Source organism: Pristiophorus japonicus, chromosome 12 (assembly GCF_044704955.1).
Source record: "Pristiophorus japonicus isolate sPriJap1 chromosome 12, sPriJap1.hap1, whole genome shotgun sequence".
NCBI classification, from domain to species: Eukaryota; Metazoa; Chordata; class Chondrichthyes; family Pristiophoridae; genus Pristiophorus; species Pristiophorus japonicus.
In genome coordinates this window covers 170,149,106-170,167,643 of record NC_091988.1, presented here as the reverse complement: position 1 = coordinate 170,167,643, position 18,538 = coordinate 170,149,106, and the positions used below count along the sequence as shown (strand labels likewise).

General features: G+C 41.7%; 1 protein-coding gene across 5 annotated transcripts in view; it reads right to left on the bottom strand.

Annotated features, from left to right (window-relative positions):
* Nucleotides 1–18,538, bottom strand: part of LOC139277046 (uridine-cytidine kinase-like 1) — a 168,954-nt gene that overhangs the window by 46,449 nt on the left and 103,967 nt on the right. For all 5 annotated transcript variants that reach the window (XM_070895056.1, XM_070895054.1, XM_070895057.1 and 2 more), the window contains one exon: nt 9,752–9,771. In XM_070895056.1, the coding sequence (XP_070751157.1) occupies nt 9,752–9,771 (20 nt within the window). The remainder of the gene's footprint in view (nt 1–9,751; nt 9,772–18,538) is intronic.

Genomic DNA, 18,538 nt, shown 5'->3' with positions numbered 1-18,538 from the left:
CTGCGATAACTGCTTCCTTCACTTTGGCCTTTGTAAGGTGGTTGTGGGAGGCATTTTATATTTCCCTTCATTTCTTTATGTCCCTTTCCACTATGTACCAACCCCACAAACGATATTGTCTGCTCCTATGGCATTCCATTACTAGCCTCAGAGATGCACGAGAATGGGCCAGTGTGATTCACCATTCTATTTTGCTATTACCATTGTGCTCAAGTCTCAAACCTCTTCCTGTTCTCTTGCACTTGTGGTTCATTTAAATATTATTTATCTTTCTTTTCATTTGATGTGAAATCAAAGTAATAACAGTCAGGCAGGGTGGCTGGGGGTACTAAATTGGGAAGACAGTTACGTAATAGCGGAGTTGTGTTTTTCATGTTTTTTGACATCGTCATTAATAGACGCTGATTTTTTTTTGATCAGAGTTGTATTAAATAGCTGAAGCTATCTTAACCTTTCAAAATAACAGATGATGAGTTTACTATTTAGATTTCCAAAAGGCATTTGATAAGGTGCCACACAAAAGGTTACTGCAGAAGATAAAGGTATGCGGAGTCAGAGGAAATGTATTAGCATGGATAGAGAATTGGCTAGCTAACAGAAAGCAGAGAGTCGGGATAAATGGGTCCTTTTCGGGTTGGAAATCGGTGGTTAGTGGTGTGCCACAGGGATCAGTGCTGGGACCACAACTGTTTACAATATACACAGATGACCTGGAAGAGGGGACAGAGTGTAGTGTAACAAAATTTGCAGATGACACAAAGATTAGTGGGAAAGCGGGTTGTGTAGAGGACACAGAGAGGCTGCAAAGAGATTTAGATAAGTTAAGCGAATGGGCTAAGGTTTGGCAGATGGAATACAATGTTGGAAAATGTGAGGTCATCCACCTTGGAAAAAAAAAACAGTAAAAGGGAATATTATTTGAATGGGCAGAAATTACTACATGCTGTGGTGCAGAGGGGCCTGGGGGTCCTTGTGCATGAATCCCAAAAAGTTAGTTTGCAGGTGCAGCAGGTAATCAGGAAGGCGAATGGAATGTTTGCCTTCATTGCGAGAGGGATGGAGTACAAAAGCAGGGAGGTTCTGCTGCAACTGTATAGGGTATTGGTGAGACCGCATCTGGAGTACTGAGTGCAGTTTTGGTCACCTTTCTTAAGGAAGGATATACTAGCTTTGGAGGGGGTACAGACGATTCACTAGGCTGATTCCGGAGATGAGGGGGTTACCTTATGATGATAGATTGAGTAGACTGGGTCTTTACTCGTTGGAGTTCAGAAGGATGAGGGGTGATCTTATAGACACATTTAAAATAATGAACGGGATAGACAAGATACAGGCAGAGAGGTTGTTTCCACTGATGGGGAGACTAGAACTAGGAGGCACAGCCTCAAAATACGGGGGGAGCCAATTTAAAACCGAGTTGAGAAGGAATTTCTTCTCCCAGAGGGTTGTGAATCTGTGGAATTCTCTGCCCAAGGAAGCAGTTGAGGCTAGCTCATTGAATGTATTCAAATCACAGATAGATAGATTTTTAACCAATAAGGGAATTAAGGGTTACGGGGAGCGGGCGGGTAAGTGGAGCTGAGTCCACAGTCAGATCAGCCATGATCTTGTTGAATGGCAGAGCAGGCTCGAGGGGCTAGATGGCCTACTCCTGTTCCTAATTCTTATGTTCTTATGTTCTTATGTTCTACAAAAGTTTGCAGACTCACATCTAAGGCTAAAAACTCAAATTCTAAATACCTGGATTGCAATCTTAAGGATACTTGACTGTTAGAATGTTAGAACATAAGCAGGAGTAGTCCATGTGGCCCCTCGAGCCTGCTCCGCCATTCAATAAGATCATGGCTGATCTTCTACCTCATCTCCACTTCTCCACCCTATTCCCATATCCCTTGATTCCTTTAATGTCCAAAAATCTATTGATCTCAAACTTGAATATACTCAACGACTGGTTGATGTGGTGTATATGGACTTCCAAAAGGCATTTGATAAAGTGTCACATAATGGCTTGCCAGCAAAGTTGAAGCCCATGGAACAAAGGGGACAGTAGCAGCATGGATACAAAATTGGATGTGACAGGAAACAAAGAGTAGTGGTGAACAGTTGTTTATTGAACTGGAGGAAGGTACACAGTGGTGTGCCCAGGGGTTGGTACTAGGACCACTGCTTTTATTGATATATATATTAATGATTTAGACTTGGGTGTACAGGGCATAATTTCAAAATTAGCAGATGACACAAAACTTGGAAGTATAGTGAACAGTGAAGTGGATCGACGTCAAGAGGACATAGGCAGGCTGATGGAATGGGCGGACACGTGGCAGATTAATTTTAACGCAGAAAAGTGCGAACAAGTTGTATTTATATAGCGCCTTTTACGTAGTGAAATGTCCCAAGGCACTTCACAGGAGTATTATGAGATAAAAAATGACACCGAGCCGCATAAGGAACAATTAGGACAGATGACCAAAGGATTGGTGGTCAAAGAGGTAGATTTTAAGGAGTGTCTTTTGAGGAAAAACTTTTTTATGCAGCGAGTGGTTACGATCTGGAATGGATTGCGTGAAAGGGTGGTGGAGGCAGATTCAATCGTGGGTTTCTAAAGAGAATTGGATAAGTATCTGAAAGAAAAAAAATGACAGGGCTACAAGGAAATGGCGGGGGAGTGGGACTAGCTGAAGTGCTTTCGCAGAAAGCCAGCATGGGCTCGACGGCCTGAATGACTTCCTTCTGTGCTGTAACCATTCTATGATTCTATTCTTTTATGACATCCACAGCCCTCTGGTGTAGGGAATTCCAAAGATTCATAACCCTCTGAGTGAAGATATTTCTCCTCATCTCAGTCCTAAATGGCCGACCCCTTATCCTGAGACTATCACCCCTAGTTCTAGACTCTCCAGCCAGGGGAAACATCCTCTCAGCATCTACCCTGTCAAGCCCTCTAAGAATTTTATACGTTTCAATGAGATCACTTCCCATTCTTCCAAACTCCAGAGAATATCGGCTCATTCTACGTAATCTCTCCTCATAGGACAACCCTCTCATCCCAGAAATTAATCTAGAGAACCTTTGTTGCTCTTCATCTAAGGCAAGTATATCCTTTCTTAGGTAAAGAGATCAAATTATATAGGGCTTTGGCAAAACCACACAGTACTCCAGGTGTGGTTTTGCCAAAGCCCTATATAATTGCAGCAAGACGTCTTTACTCTTATAATCCAAACCCGTTACAGTAAAGGCTAACATACCATTTGCCTTCCTAATTTTTTGCTGTACCTGCATGTTAATTTACTGTGATTCGTGTACAAGGACACCCAAATCCTTCTGCATACAAACATTTACTAGACCGTCACCTTTTAAAAAAAAATTCTACTTTTGTATTCTTCCTACCAAAGTGGATAATTTTGCATTTTACTCAGTGAAAACTCTTGGGTAAAGGGGAGCTACATCAGATGTCCCTAGTTAGTTGCCTCCTTATGAGTTTAGTATGATAAAATAACAGATGCATAACTCAAAATATCATAGTCTGGAAATTATTATAAATTATGTTAAATTTTAACTCTAGATATGTCAAATTCTTCTTCACTAGTATTTTAGTGGACTATTCGAACCCGTTTATTTTAAGTGGGTTAATACCTTTGTTAAAATAATGGAGAAAGAAATTTGATGCGATGTTTGTTATCACGCATGGTCATTTTCAGGCTATTATTAATTACTTTCAGGAGATCTATATGCCTATTTTTTTTTACACTAGAATGGATTGAACATTTAAACAACACTATTAACTTTCTTGCCATCAATTTGTAAATATGGGCACAATTAAAACTTTAGAAAAGCTAGCTGACTAATTAAATCCTCAAAATCACTGTGAACTGATAAAACATGGTCAAAATGCAGATTAAATTAAACCTGAACATGTTTTAATTGAATCCTGGAATCCCTGACAGGAATGTCAGCCTTAATTCAGTGAGATATTGACAGTTGCCAGGCAACGGTTTCAGAGTTCAGCAATGACGTGTGTATTTTCAGTAGGCGAAACCCAGTCTAACTAAGCAGCAGTCACTTGTTCAGTCAACCTGTGCAGCAATTCTGCTTTATTAGTGGATTTCCATTAAACTATTACATTTAATTATATTCACAAAATAAGGAAACCGCACAAACATTTTAGTGTGTTTCTCAAATGGAAATCTCAGGAATATTTGTATATCCTGTTTATGTTTCAATGCCTTGTCTCACATCACATTGTGCAGGAGGGGTATATTGTACTCTCTCTGGACATCTGATGTAGCTCACCTTTACCCTAGGGTTTACACTGGATGCTCTTCTATATCATGATCCCAATTTCACTTTGTTCTCAATTGGCATGAAACTGAGCAGCTGCTACAAAGAGGCCAAGGGCAGGGATGTGTGTAATCAGCACTGAACTAGCCCACAATGGATGTGAATAAATGCACCACAGTGTCCCATTGAACACTGGTCTGTGCTGAATTTGCTGATCTTAACTGCGATAGCAGAGTATAGCTGTAGTTGGCTTCAGCAAACATATGTTAGGGAGGTAGGGGGAAAATAAATTGGATAGAGTTCTCATTCTTAATAGTTATCTCTGTCTTAGGCCTCACCATCATCACCACCAGAAAATGTACTTTTAGTTAATGGTTGAAAATATGGTCAGGTTCAGTGATGAAATCCCATATGGTTGAGTAGACAAGGGGGCCGACATTCAGCTCCCCAAAAAGGCCTTTTACCGCCAGAAAGTGGCGGCTGCCGACTTCCGGCCCAATGGCCGCTGGCAGCGAAATTCAGCTCGAGGATTTTCTGGCGGTCCCCATTTCCACCCCGCTGCTGCCGACTGCCATCAAAGGGCGCACCGCCAATCTCCCGCACCTCCATTGCACCTCCCGCGAAATATAGCTCCAAAAATCTTTCATCCGCCACGCGGTGCCGCCGACAGCTTTTTTTGTCGGTGCACCTTGCTTTCAGTCTGTGAGCCATTGGCAGCGCGACGGCCCTTCAAGTGGAGGGTGCATTGCCGCAGCCGTTATGTTTTTTTTTTGTTGGCTGACTGCCAGGGTTGGGCCAACAATTATGCCCGGCCGAAACCCTCCGTGGTGGGCCAGTGGACTGAACCTAAAGAATCGCTGCTTCGCTCCCCTTTAAGTGAAGGGGAGAACGGGGTGACGCACACACGTCATGACATTATCTCCGCTCCGCTGCTGATTGACAGCAGTAGAGAGTCCGTCCTAGAAACATAGAAAATAGGTGCAGGAGTAGGCCATTCGGCCCTTCTAGCCTGCACCGCCATTCAATGAGTTCATGGCTGAACATTCAACTTCAGTACCCCATACCTGCTTTCTCGCCATACCCCTTGATCCCCCTAGAAGTAAGGACCTCATCTATCTCCTTTTTGAATATATTTAGTGAATTGGCCTCAACAACTTTCTGTGGTAGAGAATTCCACAGGTTCACCACTCTCTGGGTGAAGAAGTTCCTCCGCATCTCGGTCCTAAATGGCTTACCCCTTATCCTTAGACTGTGACCTCTGGTTCTGGACTTCCCCAACATTGGGAACATTCTTCCTGCATCTAACCTGTCTAACCCCGTCAGAATTTTAAATGTTTCTATGAGGTCCCCTCTCATTCTTCTGAACTCCATTGTGCAGGAGGGGTAGTTGATCCAGTCTTTCTTGATAGGTCAGTCCCGCCATCCCGGGAATCAGTCTGGTGAACCTTCGCTGCACTCCCTCAAAAGCAAGATTGTCCTTCCTCAAGTTAGGAGACCAAAACTGTACACAATACTCCAGGTGTGGCCTCACCAATGCCCTGTACAACTGTAGCAACACCTCCCTGCCCCTGTACTCAAATCCCCTTGCTATGAAGGCCAACATGCCATTTGCTTTCTTAACCGCCTGCTGCACCTGCATGCCAACCTTCAATGACTGATGTACCATGACACCCAGGTCTCTTTGCACCTCCCCTTTTCCTAATCTGTCACCATTCAGATAATAGTCTGTCTCTCTGTTTTTACCACCAAAGTGGATAACCTCACATTTATCCACATTATACTTCATCTGCCATGCATTTGCCCACTCACCTAACCTATCCAAGTCGCTCTGCAGCCTCACAGCATCCTCCTCACAGCTCACACTGCCACCCAACTTAGTGTCATCCGCAAATTTGGAGATACTACATTTAATCCCCTCATCTAAATCATTAATGTACAGTGTAAACAGCTGGGGCCCCAGCACAGAACCTTGCGGTACCCCATTAGTCACTGCCTGCCATTCTGAAAAGTACCCATTTACTCCTACTCTTTGCTTCCTGTCTGACAACCAGTTCTCAATCCATGTCAGCACACTACCCCCAATCCCATGTGCTCTAACTTTGCACATCAATCTCTTGTGTGGGACCTTGTCGAACACCTTCTGAAAGTCCAAATATACCACATCAACTTGTCCACTCTACTGGAAACATCCTCAAAAAATTCCAGAAGATTTGTCAAGCATGATTTCCCTTTCACAAATCCATGCTGACTTGGACCTATCATGTCACCTCTTTCCAAATGCACTGCTATGACATCCTTAATAATTGATTCCATCATTTTACCCACTACCGATGTCAGGCTGACCGGTCTATAATTCCCTGTTTTCTCTCTCCCTCCTTTTTTAAAAAGTGGGGTTATATTGGCTACCCTCCACTCTATAGGAACTGATCCAGAGTCAATGGAATGTTGGAAAATGACTGTCAACGCATCCACTATTTCCAAGGCCACCTCCTTAAGTACTCTGGGATGCAGTCCATCAGGCCCTGGGGATTTATCGGCCTTCAATCCCATCAATTTCCCCAACACAATTTCCCGGCTAATAAGGATTTCCCTCAGTTCCTCCTCCTTACTAGACCCCCCGACCCCTTTTATAACCGGAAGGTTGTTTGTGTCCTCCTCAGTAAATACCGAACCAAAGTACTTGTTCAATTGGTCCGCCATTTCTTTGTTCCCCGTTATGACTTCCCCTGATTCTGACTGCAGGGGACCTACGTTTGTCTTTACTAACCTTTTTCTCTTTACATATTTATAGAAACTTTTGCAATCCGTCTTAATGTCCTGCCTCAAAGTCAGCTCATTAACATCATTTGATGGTGTAAAGTGAAGGGTGCTGGGAATTAGGGTAAGGGGTAGGCCATTTAGGACTGAGATGAGGAGAAACTTCTTCACTCAGAGAATTGTTAACCTGTGGAATTCCCTGCCGCAGAGAATTGTTGATGCCAGTTTATTGGATATAGTCAAGAGGGAGTTAGATATGGCCCTTACTGCTAAAGGGATCAAGGGGTATAGAGAAAAAGCAGGAAAGGAGTACTGAGGGAATGATCAGCCATGATCTTATTGAATGGTGGTGCAGGCTCGAAGGGCTGAATGGCCTACTCCTGCACCTATTTTCTATGTTTCTAATGCATCAAAGTCAGGGCAGCATTTCTGTGTCAGCAGCAAGAGGGAGGGGGCAGGCTGGCACCCAAAATTAGCCTTTTTAGGTACAATGATAAAGATAGGCTGGGTGGCTATTGTAGAAAGCTAGGATTACCTAGGGGCATTTTGTTTCTAAACAATGGAGTTCTCTTTTCATATCTTGGTCCTGATTGACTGCATCGCTGCTCAGGTGCTCCAGCTGCACTATGGGATTAGGGACTCCTTTAAGTACTTTGCAGGTCTTTAATGAGACTTGTGAACAGTTTGTTACTTATGTTTACTGAAACCTTAACAAGTTGAAGTTTAAGTGGTTCACAATAACAATCTTTTCTTGAAAACACAAGGGCAAGTTAAGACGAGACTTTTTTTTTTAGGTTGGTATGTTTTGTCCTTGTGGTTACATTATAGCCCGCCTACACAGTATTAATGCAGTTTAAAATCTAGAGACTCTGCTTTACATGTGTTAAAGTGGGGGGGGGGGGGGGGGAAGGGATGAGAGAATGATGTATTATTTTAAAACAGTATGAACAAACAAATGGTTGCATTATAATTTTGATTAGTTATATTAATTGAGAACTATTTTTGTTATCCTTAGACTGCAAATGGTAATATACATTTACAACCTCCAGCAGAATCGCTTCATACCTAGATCATCAGTCTGAACATTCATCGTTAGAGAAATAGTATTGCATTCAGAGCAGCTCCGTCTAGTCTAAATTCCAAAAATAGGGAACTCTCATTTTCAAATATGATATTAAAATAGAGGAAAGGCCACACACCATAACAAGCACTTTCTGTAAGCATTCCACTCCCACTAAAAAAATCCACCATTTATATTTAGAATATCCACAGCTAGCTATACTATAGTGATATATTTTCAGTTAATCATGTTAATACGTGCAGGGCAGATGACCTTAATGTTTCACGTGCAAAACAAGGCTGAAATACGCTAACGGATTCCTCTGCAATTTTTCCATTTGAAGTTACATATTTTTTTTCCTTAACTGCGGTGTTTCATTCCAGCTAGCTAAACTGCAATAATAAATTATTAATAACTTTAGTTACAATTGAACACATGCATAACCTGATTCAGGTGCACCGGTGGATAGGCTAATATTGGTTTAGTGCTTTAATGAAAAACAGGAATGACAAAAATCTTCAGATTCCACAAGCTCTCCATTTCTCTGTTTAAAAGATATTATTTGTACTCAATTAACACACATGGTTGTGGTGTAGTCAAACACTGACAATGCACAATGAAGGATCTAAAGTCAGTGAACTGTCATTATTGTGTTCGAAAAACTCTCAAAAAATATTAGAGCAGAAAAGGTGAAGGTTCGAGAAGGTAAACAGTGAAAGATTGTTTGTGTCGCTCGGTGAATTAGTAACAAGGGGGCATACCGTGAGGCTTTTCATTGTTAGAAGAAGTGTTTTCACATATAGTTATTAGGACATGAAATGCTTAGTACATGTGGTATTGAGGCTAGAACATCATTTAAAATGGAACTGGGTAAGTATTTGAAAAGGGAGAATATAAAGGGATACAGGGAAAGAGGGAAATTGGATTTGTGTAACTCATTCTACTAACATGGTGGAATGAATGGCCTCCTGTGCTGTTTTTTCTGCAATTTAAAAAAAAACTTCTCAATATATTTTGGCATTATTCTCTTCCCACTGGGATAAATAAATGGAAATGTCACGCTGGAGTAGAATATTCATTTCTGGGGTTGGTGTTAAGGGTTTTCCCAGTTGCTTTTAGGTCCACATCATGAGCATAGGTCTTAGTGCAATATGAAAACAGTTTTAGTATTAATCGCTGTAGATGTTTTTTGAAGGTGCAGCAGAAATAAACAGACAGAGCCACTATTAAAACTCAGATTAAGTTGTGCATTTAGTCATGATATGGGCTGATAAATGCATGTGCCAGGTGTGGTCAAATCTCAAGCCAAATCCAATTTGGTTATTAATTGCATCAGTTCATATCAAGTAAAGAGCAGTTCAAGCAGGAAATAATTACTAAAACAAGAATTCCTTTCTCTATAAATCAGCCAGGAAATTCACAATATAAGAAAGGATATTGTTGAAATTTTCAAGAAGTAAGGAATTAGTTACATCAATTAAATTAAGCTTCATTTTGAAACATTCTAATTGCTGGGCGACTGCACTAACAGCAAATTATAGTAAACCATTGTAAGCAGTTGTAAGCAATTAGCTTTTTCATTCTAAAATAGCCACACACAGGCTTGAAATGCAGAAACAGCTAGGAAAATGAATGAAGTATGCAAATTCTCCTCACATATCCCAGCGCAGTTTCCTCTGTTCAGTTGGGGATTATATTCGGAGCAGGACAATGAAGGAAATACAGATGGGTAGGAAAGAAGAGATTTCAATTCATTAACGCCTAACAACAAAAACAAATCACAACTATCCCCAGTGTGTGGCAGCAGGACATTATTATACCATGTAGCGCATGACCACTCCTTTTGAAAATTTTTGCTGTAAATTAATTTGCTCGGCACATTCTAAAGTTAAGACCATGTGTACGAGTAGAGTTTGTACTTCACAGCAGACCAAAAATAGCTGCATTCTTCAAGTATTTTTCTATTTTTAACTGACAGGAACCATAGTGTAAAAAATTTCTAAAGAATTGCCACAGCATGCATGGTAAATGCCACACACTTTAGCTATCAAACATGACATTAAATTCTGAACCCTCTAAACTTCCTGTGTCTAAGGCAGATAGTTAACTTCCTGTTGCATTTCTATTGTGGCTGACCATTGATGGAAAATTGATTTGAATATGTACATTGTTGAATAATCTTAAATCTTGGAAACTACCTTATCTGATCAAGAGGGTCAGCATAATTTTTCTCCAATTTTTAACTGCTGATTCAAACAGACCAGCAAGGTTAGAGAGTTGTATATAGGCAACAGTTACCAAAGTAACGATCGTCACGGAGACCTTTTGAGCACTCACCTTGCTTCGACACATAAATATATTTTTTTAATTGGATGTGTACTGGTTGATAAAAGTAATTAAAATCCCCCCCCCCCAAAATTAATTAGGTGTTAAGTTCATATCTTCATAAATCAACTTAATTCAGAAACATGGGGGCAAGATGCTTTAAAATACCAGCTTTAGGCAGGACTCCTGGTGTCGAAGCATGGATCAGTATTCACAGTGCCTCTCACCATTCACAGCATACGGTGCACGCCTACCGTTGTTTGTTCATACCTCACATTGCGTTCACGCTGAGGTGATAACAGTAACAATTCGTTCAAGCATTTTTAATACCACATACAAGAAAAAACAAATGTTAAAAAAAATGGAAAATTCATTCACATTTTGCAGTATTTTGCAGCACTCAACGACAGGTACCTTTGCTGAAAGCTTTGCTCTGTGCAAACTTCACCCCCCATTATTTGGAGCAGGGGTGGGGTTTTGGTTGAAGGGAGAAAATATTTATCTGACAAAAATCTACAATAGCCTTCTCCTGCTCAGAAACAAGATGAAAGGTAATGTGATAATAAAGTCAGTGGGCTGAAAGTAGAACCACTCCTCGCAGTAGGGCAAACATACAGGTTTCAAAATAATGCAGAACAATGCCTTAACCCTTTGCATACTGAAAATCCTTCAATGTTCTTGGTTTCTACAATAAAGCTACTGAGATTATTTTCTTAAAGTTCAAATGTAGAAATTTCAGAACTGAAACACAGGCCATCTAATCTTTAGAACTAGTGGCAGCTTCTGAAAACTTCCAATTTCCCTGGGCTTCCCATTCCCCGCCTCTCTTTCCCCACCCCCCCGCCCGCCGCCACCCCACCCCCGCAAGTTTTACAGTTCGCAAACTGTGAAACCAATTTCTGAGTGGCCACTGCCAGTTCTATTGCCCTTCCTAATTCAGTATCATCTGCAAATTTGATCACTTTGCATTGCGTTTCCGAATCCAGGTCATTTATGTAAATTAGAAACTGTAGTGGTCCCAGCACCGAGTTCTGAGGTACCCCACTCAGTACTTCATTCTAACATAACTCCTCTAATGTGCACTCATTGTTTCCTAACCTTCGACAGTTTCTTATCCATTCCCAGGGTTTAATGAATCCCCACAGATTTAAGTTTAATTATGTGTGGAACTGTGTTAAAGGCTTTTAGAAGCAAATATATAACATGTCATAAGACTTCCCACAGTCCACTTAAGTTTTCACTCCACAAAGAGGTCTTAGGCAGAAGATTAGCAGAAACCTTAGTGAAATGACCTAAATGGCTTCATTTAGCTGTTGATGCCATTGCTCTGGGGTTCGCCATTATCCTGCCAGAGAATCCCTGTGGAAACCTCAGACATTGGTGGTCTTATGGAAAGTGTCCCTGCTCTATACACAAGGTACAAGTGTTGGGAGAAAGCCTGAATTGTAAAACCCAAATTGGATTAAGTTTGCGATTGGATGAAAATGAACAAGAAAGGTCTGTGTTTCAGGCAATTGTGCATTGTATGGCAGAACACTAAATATTGACATGAAATGACAAGGTTAACTTTTGATGCATTTTTACAGATCAAACTGGTCAGGGCATGTGCTGCCTAAGTCACTTAGTCCACAATGTCAGCAACTAGATTGCACCTCAAGTAGCTAATTAACCTGTGGCACAGTAAAGACTAAAAACTCTGAATAGTCAGAGAAAAATGTTGATTTGGAATATCTGGCATTTTTATTTTTATTCAAAAATACCGCTGTAGTCCTCAAACAGTTAAAGTGCCTGCCTTCTAGAATATTCTGGCAAGAACTCGATCTGGTATTTTTCCTGGAAACACATTAGCAACAGGAGATTTAGGGACCGAATTTGGTGCAGGTTGTGCCCGCAGCTGGCGAGGAGCCGCTGGAAATGTAAGTTTTCTGAGCGATTCCTCCGGAACCGCCCATCTGCCGTCCAGGTTCCGCCCGGCGCGAGATTGGTCACGGAGAGATCTGCCGGCGTGACATCATGCCGTCCACCCATACCGGATGTTGCAAATCGGCCATTTTGGTGAGGGATGCTGACCTCAGATCGACCTGCCGCCCACCAGAAAGACCGCTCGCAAAAAGCAGGTGTGAGCTGGCCATGAGTCGGGCGGCAGGGAGAAGGGCTCCGAGAGCTGCAGCGCTGCACATCGCGGCTATGGTGCAGGTGCTGGACCAGCATCACTGGCACTGCTGGAAAAAGTTAGGTGGATGTTGCTTTACTTTATCGCTGTTGGTCATGTTTAATTTGGATGTGAGAAAAGTGACTGAAATGTGTCTGGGCTGATGGAAACTTTTTTCGTTCACCTTGCTGAAAGACCGTCATTGAGAAGCCCCATGGCGAAGGCAAAATAATTATGAATAAGTAAAAAGTCACATTTTGTCCATCCAAGCTGATCAATTAATTCTGTGACACGGTCCTTCAAGAAGTTCTCAGGGAAGCACTGCATATCACACAGAGGGTGAGAGGGTTATGGTTAGAATGATCTATTGTAAGCCTGAGACAGCTGCAGACTCTGACTACATTTGTATGGGAGGAAAAGGGTATAAAGTTACAGCTATTCAACTTTAGGGGCAGCGTAATTACAGACAAAACTGAGGAAGGACTACGGTCAATAGAACACAGCAAGAAACAAGCACCGGGGTGACTCAGTGACCCACCGTTGAGGTTTCAACGACTAGACTGTCACTATCACCTTGTTAATGTGTCTTTCTTTGTACTGCAAGGAAATTATTTCATAAAATATGTTCTGATTCATCACGAAACGCCTGTACCCAGCGTGCCTTGTTGTGGTGATGGACATAAGTCTATTCTGAGAGATGTAATTAATCTGACACATCGAATAACCCTCACAGCACATAAAGCATGTTGCGATGACCTGATGACCCTACCTATTATGTAGTGCAGTCATATGTGGATGGGAAGATATTGCTGATAAACCAGATGGCCACTCATCGTCAATGATGAAACGAATGGCTGCTCAACAGTTTGTGTGTCTCAATTTCTCTGACTGCCCCCTCTGCAACCTCCAACTCTCTCCTCTCCACCTCTCCAACCTCCAACTCTCTCCTCTCAAATTCCAACTCTCTCCTCTCCCCTCTCAGACTCACAGGTTGAATAAAGTGCTGTGCCTTTATGCGCATACGCAGTACAGCAATCCTCAAACGGCCCCGAAATGACGACACGTCGGAAGACAAAAACCACAAAAAAAATCGTGAAGTCTCGCGCTCCAAAGATCCCTGAGTGGCGAGGCCTCCAACTGCCGCACGCTGATGACGCCGGCCACTCACTCCCACCCCCGCCTGCTCCCACCCGGCGACTGCCGCTGACGCCCACACAGTGGAGCCGAAAGTGGCTCCCGACGGGACCCGGTGGCAGCGGGCGGCAAAAAGGTAGGTGCCGCCATGAAATGGGCGGCGATCAAATTCTGCCCCTGAATTCCCTGCTATTCGGTATACTGCTCTTGCTCTTACTCTCGAGTTCTAGCGCGTCTCCTCTTGTTGAAGTTGTTAATCAGAAAACTGCAGGTCTGTGAGAAATGTGTTTTACAAATAAGCAAAGTTCAGCTACTGTTTGACAAAATAATTTAGCACAGATGTGCTTGGCTGCAATATTGCTTCTTATTTTAGTCCAAATGTTAATTCTGCGCAGATACTAGTCACGTGTTACTGTTGATTGAATCTGACCCTTGAGATGTGCAATTGTCTACTTCTTCTAAATGAGTTGAACGCCTACTATTTCTGTGCTGTAAATATTTTAAGACTGTTAATACAAGAAACTAATGTATGTATTTATTTTATATAATAAAAACAGAAAATGCTGGAAATCTCAGCGCAGCATCTGTGGAGAGAAAAACAGAGTTAACATTTCGGGTCGACTGGCGTATGTTCGAAAAGAACAGAATCTTAAGAAGCACTGAAAGGGGGAGGGGAAGAAAGAACCAAAGGGAAGGCCTGTGATAGGGTGGAAGGCAGGAGAGATTAGAGAGACAAAAGGGATGATGGGCCGAATTGAAATGGTAAATGTCGGGAGTTAGAAAAAGGTTAGTGTAGATAGGGTGTGAATGGCGGAATAATGACCAGCTGCCATTGGAGACAAAGAGAAGAGAAAAAAAACTCGAGTGGGGGTGGGGGGAGGGAAGGGAGCCAAAGATGGGTAGAGGTTATGCTCTGAAATTCTTGAACTCGATGTTGAGTCCAGAAGGCTGTAAAGTGCCTAAATTAAAGATGAGGTGCTGTTCCTCGAGCTTGCGTTGAGCTTCGTTGGAACAGTGTAGGAGGGAGATATCAGAGTGGGAGTGGAGCAGGGAATTAAAGCGACAGGCAACCAGGAACTCGAGATTTCCAGCATTTTCTGTTTTTATTTCAGATTCCATTATCCGCAGTATTTTGCTTTTGTATGTATTTATTTTGTTGACCTTAATGGGAACACCTGAACTAATAGCATTCTTCAGGCCGTATATTCACCTTTCGGTTAATTCTTGTTCATTTTAAACCAATGTCCCCTATTTATGTGCTAATAATCTGTTTAACTACATCTATAAAATCTACAACTCCAAGCATTTTAAACACCAAGTTTACATGCCCCCTCAACCCTTTTTTTCTGATGAAAACAAGGCTGACTATGCAAGCCTTTCATAGTATGGAGTCCCTAATCCTGGAATCATCCTTATTACTCTTTCCTGAACCCGCTCTAATGTATCACTATCCTGTTGAAGCGCGGCTACCTAAAAATATAAACAAAATATTCCAAATGTCCAATCCTTACATTGATCTGTACAAGTTTAGATTAATGTTTAATTAACTTATAATCAAATACTCTTGAACTAGATCCTGCCTATGAGTCAGAAGGTTGTGGATTGAAGACCCATTCCAGAATTTGAGCACAAAATCCAAGCTGACATTTCAGTGCAGTACTGAGGGAGTGCTACATTGTTGGAGATGCTGTCTTTTGGATGAGATGATGAATCAAGACATCATCTGTCATTTAGATGGATGTAGAAGATCCCATGGCATTATCCAAAGAAAAAGAAGGAGTCCTCCTGGTGTCTTTGCCAATATTTATCCCTCAACATAGAGGACATGGAAGTGGGCTCTTCTCAAAGCGCTCCCATTTCTCCCCTGTTGCCTCCCCCTCAGTCAAAGCCCCGCATGTTTCTTCACATCCCGATGGCCGAGTCGGCCCCTGCACAGTCGCAGGAGGAGTAGACATTGGCAGGGCCCTAACATGCTCCAAAACCCAGAGGACATCTGCCAAAAATGTCTGACAAGTCACAGCAGGGAAGTGAGCAGCCTGCAACAACCTCTGCTGAAGCCACAGGGGTTGCACCTCGTAGAAGCACTTGGAAAAGAAAAATGACACCAAAGTAGATGCACAAGGGTGTGCACATGGGTGTATCAAAACATGTTAGTGGTAGGTTTCAGTTATTTTGATGACACACACAAATTTTTTTTTGCACCACTTTCCAGTCTGTCCATTTTTGCCTCAAACCTTGGAAGTGGCTTTTTCACTGGAGTGAATGGTGAGATATGATTTTACCTTGAACATTGGTCCATTGGGTGAGAGGAATGGATTGGTCATTGTAGGGATACTTTATGATGTTGTTGCGGGGGCGGGGGGGGGGGGGGGGCGGATGACTAGTACAGTATGTGACAGGCATGTGGCTGCATTAGAGCAAGTTAAGTAAATCTGATCATAATAGGCCATCTCAGGGCAGCAATGAGTGCTGCTGCTGGTGCCACCTGCACCTCAAGTTCCTTCTCCAACTTGCCTTCCATCTGCTCCTCTTCTGAAGAGGTGGTGTGCTGTGCGCCATGCTCCTCTTGCAGCTCCAATCCTCGCTATTGCGCTATGTTGTGCAGCGCACAGCAAACGATGAAGACTCTGGAGATCCTGGCTGGTGCGTACTGAAAGGCTCCTCCGGATCTGTAAAGGCATCTGAAGCGCATCTTCAGCATGCCTATTGCTTGTTCTATGACAGATCTGGTGGACATGTGGCTCTCATTATAACACTCCTCGGCCTCAGTACTTGGCTTCCTCAGGAGTGTCTTGAGCCTCGTCTTCAGTGGATAGGCCTTGTCTCCAAGCAGCAAGCTGGTAAGTCTGTTTGGTGGTGTGAAGAGCTGAGGGACTGGTGTGGCACTAAAGTTTATTAATATCTTCTTGTAATTTGTTGCAGTCCTCCTCGGTGTTGACTATCCCTACCAATTTGGTGGCATTCGCAAATTTAGAAATTATGTTTTTGATTCCAAAGTCTAAATCGTTGACATAAATTGTGAACAACAGTGGTCCCAGCACTGATCATTGTGGGACCCCATTTCTCACCTTCTGCCACTCTGAATAACTACCCTTTACCCCTACTCTCTGCTTTCTGTCTTTCATCCAGCTGGCTATCTATCCATAATGGTGACAAAAGTAGATAATAACCACAGCAAATAAGCTAAATGAAAGGAGTGAAGCACAGGATAATCCTGATGTTCGTGCTTGACACTAGATGGTGCTGCACTGTAAAAAAACTCATAGTTCTCCTACCCACAATGGTAGCTTTCTTGCTGTTATGATTTTTGATAAGGAAACAAACATTAAAATCAATAATTATAGCAAAATAATTATATGTACAAACATGTACAATTATTGTCATCCTAGTTATGAGAATAGACAATTAAAAGTTCAATACCTGGGAGTTTCTGAAACCAATTAAGCAGTCTCGTACAGACTGCTCAATGTGAAACCCAGACAGGGTCAGGTATGTGTTGTTCAATCAAAAATGACATGCTCTCTCAATAGTTGCATTGGTGTAATTTGGAGGAATATTTAAATGGTGCAATTTTTTCAATTTTGCAACTTATGGTAATGCTTTGCATTTATACAGGTAGGATTTTAGTCAATTATTGATGCACAAAGGTGCTGTGCATGCTGCAATTTATCAATAACCATTTCAATTTCAACAAAACTACTACAAGCTATGACTGGAGAAGTGAACATGCGGTGAAAAAGAGGCTTCTCTGCTGTAATGGAAATTCAGTAGTCGAAAGGTCAAACCAGGCATCTCTGCAATGCAATGGAAACTTAATGCAAGACCTGCAATTTCTGAAATATGTTCGACATATAACAAGTTTGTGCTAACATTGTCAGCACAACATAAATCAGCTCAAAGATTTTGTTAATCTCTTTCATCCACCTGTATTTTCATTCAAAAGATGAAATTAACATTGGCTTTGATGTGTTTTGGAAAATGAAAAAAATGAAAAAAGACCACAAAATGAATGAAGGTGAGAGTGTTGTCACACAGCAAAGCTCTTGCTTTAAGGTACATGTACAGATATGCACAGTCAGTATATACTGAATGAAAAGTTACCACTACAAACCACATTTGATTCCACTTACCTACCGACTGTTAATTTAGGCAGCATGCAGCCACTTGAAGGCTATGCTTACATGCTACTTCTGACATTAGTTACTTTTAATTTTATTTAAGAGGATGAATCAGACCTGGATGTTAACTTATCCAGATAATGTATCATTGAGATAAGATATGGAGATTCAAAATCAGTTTGGGTTTTGATAAATGGTCAAAATATGGACTCCAGCATCAACAAGAGATCCCAATTATTCTCTGTTCATTCCAGCTGGTTACTGGATCATATAAAAGCAGGATTTTGCTATTTTGTATTAACTGGTACACATATATTTGTTTAAAAAATAAATCACAGTAGGATGTTAACACTACACTGCAAGTATATCGAATAACACAAGCAGGAAACCAGAAATCCAGCATCACAGTGGCTCACATACAGCAGGGCAGTCAAATTACAAGAAAATAATCTATACATTCTGATATATGAATGTGCAGGTTATAAGATTTCATTTTCAGAATTCATAGGACAATAAAATATTAACTCATGATAATATTAAGGTAAGTTCCCCCAAATGGTCTATGTGGATGAGCAGTAAAACCAAAAATGCAGAACCCAACGTCTAATTGCAAACCTGAGTCTTTCATTCTGAAGCTGTTTTTCTTATATACAAGATGTTTTCCTGCACTGTCTCAACAAATGAATCAATGACTGTAATTAAGCACATCTAATT